Source organism: Cebus imitator, unplaced genomic scaffold (genome assembly GCF_001604975.1).
Source record: "Cebus imitator isolate Cc_AM_T3 unplaced genomic scaffold, Cebus_imitator-1.0 Scaffold579, whole genome shotgun sequence".
Lineage (NCBI taxonomy): Eukaryota > Metazoa > Chordata > Mammalia > Primates > Cebidae > Cebus > Cebus imitator.
This window is the reverse complement of record NW_016107894.1, coordinates 1,017,144-1,020,406: the sequence shown is the minus strand read 5'-3', so window position 1 is coordinate 1,020,406 and position 3,263 is coordinate 1,017,144. Positions and strand designations below refer to the sequence as shown.

At 42.0% G+C, this 3,263-nt stretch overlaps 1 protein-coding gene across 1 annotated transcript in view; it reads left to right on the top strand.

Annotated features, from left to right (window-relative positions):
• Positions 1-3,263, top strand: part of LOC108294437 (E3 ubiquitin-protein ligase UBR1-like) — a 64,570-nt gene that overhangs the window by 53,743 nt on the left and 7,564 nt on the right. Inside the window, exon 15 of the mRNA XM_017516325.2 lies at positions 2,600-2,770. Within this exon, the coding sequence (XP_017371814.1) occupies positions 2,600-2,770 (171 nt within the window). The remainder of the gene's footprint in view (positions 1-2,599; positions 2,771-3,263) is intronic.

Sequence of the window (3,263 nt, the reverse complement as noted above, 5' to 3'; positions counted from 1 at the left end):
AAAAAAAAAAAAAAAAAAGTTTTGTAATGTTACTAAGCATTATGCAGCAGCCAGACTTCTTAATAAAATGCTTAAATTAATTCAAGATCTCAGTAAAGACATATAACTCTGAAATTTTGTTTTAAGGATACCAGTTAGTAGCCATAATTAACTGCTTTCATGTAGTAGTCCTTAGTTATATGTTAAATAATTTGCCATGATTTTAAGGAACCCAAAAAAAAGGATTGCAGTTTAAGATTTTTTTTTCTTTTTCTTTCTTTTTTTTTTTTAGGCAGACTCTTGCTCTGTCACCCAGGCTGGAGTGCAGTGGCACAATCTTGGCTCACTGCAACCTCCGCCTTCTGGGTTCAAGCAGTTCTCTGCCTCACCCTCCTGAGCAGCTGGAATTACAGGCACCCGCCACCACATCCAGCTGATTTTTGTATTTTTAGTAGAGACGGGGTTTCATCGTCTTGGCCGGGCCGGTCTTGAACCTTGTGATCCACCTCCTTTGGCCTCCCAAAGTGCTGGGATTACAGGCGCAAGCCACCACGCCTGGCCAGTGTAAGATTATTTTAAGGCTAGGTGCAGTGACTCACGCCTGTAATCCCAACACTTTGGGAAGCTGAGGTTGGCGGATCACTTAAGGCCAAAAGTTCAAGGCCAGCCTGGCCAACGTGGAGAAATCCTGTCTCTAGTAAAAATGCAAAAAGAAAATTAGCCAGGCATGTTGGCAAATGTTACTGAGTAGTCCCAGCTACTGAGGCACAAGAATCACTTGAACCTGCAGGCACAGGTTGCAGTGAGCCAAGGTCACGCCACTGCACTTCAGCCTGGGTGACAGAGTAAGACTCTGTCTCAAAAAAAAAAGATCATTTGAGGCCTTAAAGAGCCCCTCTTTGACTCGCTCTGAGAATCACTGCCCTGCAGAATGACTCAAGAAATTCTCTTATCTAATTATAACAATTGTTTTAAGCCACGAAGTTGGGGGAGTTAAGTGGTCCAGTAGGGTCTTGAGTAGCTCACAGCCTAGCCACCATTACAGGATAAAATTCACCTTCATGTTCTAGCTCCCTTTCTAGTCAGCCATCTAAAGGAATGGTTGGCTCACTTTACCTTTCCGCCCTCAAACAGCTAATTAATTTCAAAGATTGCATCCAGCTCTAAATTCAGCAATTCTCCTAATCTTGGGGCCACATTGTTAACACAAAAGCCTGGTGAATAGATATTAACTTCCAGGCATTAAGAATAGCAGGTTGGCGGAGTACGGTGGCTCATGTCTGTAACCCCAGCACTTTGGGAAGCTGAGGTGGGTGAATCTCTTGAATTAGGAGTTCAAGACCAGCCTGGGCACCATGGCGAGACTGTCTCTACGAAAACATATAAAATAATTAGCTAGCTGTGGTGGCATGTGCCTGTAGTCTCAGCTACTTGGGATGCTGAGGAGGGAAGATCGCTTGAGCCGAGGAGGTTGAGGCAGCAGTGAGCCGTGATTATGCCACTGTATTCCAGCCTGGTTGACAGAGCCAGACCATGTCTCAAAAAAAAAAAAAGAAGAAGAAGAATATCAAGTTGCTGGCTTCTAGGAGGATATGAGGAGAGCACTGGTCTTTATTCATCACAGGGAGGATCCTTCTGGGTGATATTACTACTTACAGGTTTCACGTAAGAATGAAGATCAATCCTATGATGTCTTCCAGTTTTATTGTCACCACTAGTTTCCATAAGACTGAGCCATCCCTAGTGTTGGCTGGTGGCTGCTCAGTGCTATACTTCAGGCTGCCTCCCCACTCTTCCTCTGTAGGCTGGCTAATGACTCCATCCTGTATTAAAGATGAAAGAAGATGTTGGCTTTATCCAAAAAGGGCTATAATTATGTTCTGGAGCAACCTCCTGGAAGTAAAAATAGTCCTCTCATCGTATGCACAGAGTTCCTCTGCTCCTATGAAGACAAAGGTGTTTTTGGATTGGTTTTTTTTTTTAATCCTGTCAGAGAAACTGGGAATCAGAAAAAAAAGCTGTCGGTACCCTATTGGAGATTCTTTCTGATGTTCTTTATTATGATGCCACTGTGGGCCTAGTTGGATCTCTGCTTTGGTTGCATTTATCTTCTACTGTCCAAATTAAGGAATGTGGTATTTCCCTTTGTGTTCAGTGTACAGCATAGATTGGAGGAGCATGGGAAACTCCTTTTTAAACAGTAACCATTATCCCCCTTGGTGTGAGGGCATTGTGGCAAGTCTCCATCATACCACTGTGTAAAATGGTCTCAAAACACTAGTTGACTCAAGCAAGTCAGCACTATCACTTTTTCCTTCCTAAGACTTCACAAGGCATATTCAACCACCATACTTTATGAGAATTATCAGGACACCATTTATGTAATATAGATTTTCTTACTATATTAATTGGATTTATTGGATGGTTTTCCATGAAGCCCGCCCTGTTAGGGGACTTTTAAACAGGAGTTAGCTAATTAAATGTTACCTTGTGTTTTAGAGCTTCCTTTGCTGGGAAGGGGTCAGTGATGAAAACATGTTTGATTGCTAGCAGGATATATGGTGCTTTTTTTGTTTGTTTGTCTTTCCACTGTTTTCTAAATGTTTTCTTCCCTTTTGAGGTGCCCACGGTCTTCAGATGATGAGCGAAAGCATCCTGTCCTCTGTCTTTTCTGTGGGGCCATACTATGTTCTCAGAACATTTGCTGCCAAGAAGTCGTGAATGGCGAAGAGGTTGGAGCTTGCATTTTTCACGCACTTCACTGTGGTGCCGGCGTCTGTATTTTCCTAAAGTGAGTAGTGAGTGTTCTAGAAGCTTCATGATGAACTTAAGGAATCTGGATCCAATCTGGGGACCACTATGGTGGGACAGTGTGTTGATAGCAGATGATCTATCAGAAATTAGAGTGTTAACCTGTTATTCACATGAAATTGCATTTGAGGCCGGGTGTGGTGGCTCACTCCTGTAATCCAAGCACTTTTGGAGGCCAAGGCAGGTGTTGGGAGTTCAAGACCAGCCTGAGGTTGGCAGTTCAAGACCAGCCTGGCCAACATGGTGAAACCCAGTCTTTAAAAAAAAAAAAAAAAAAAAAGAGAGAGATTGCATTTGAGAAGATACTGTGGGAAAAGTAGTGAAAGAAGAATAGATTTCTATTCACATTTCCATTATTTGTGGAAAATCTTAAATAGGATAGAGTTTGTATTAATTACTGTTGTCTTTTAATATAATACTCAGGTGTAATGAAAGAACTTGTAGTCCTAAAACTTATATTTATTTATTTATTT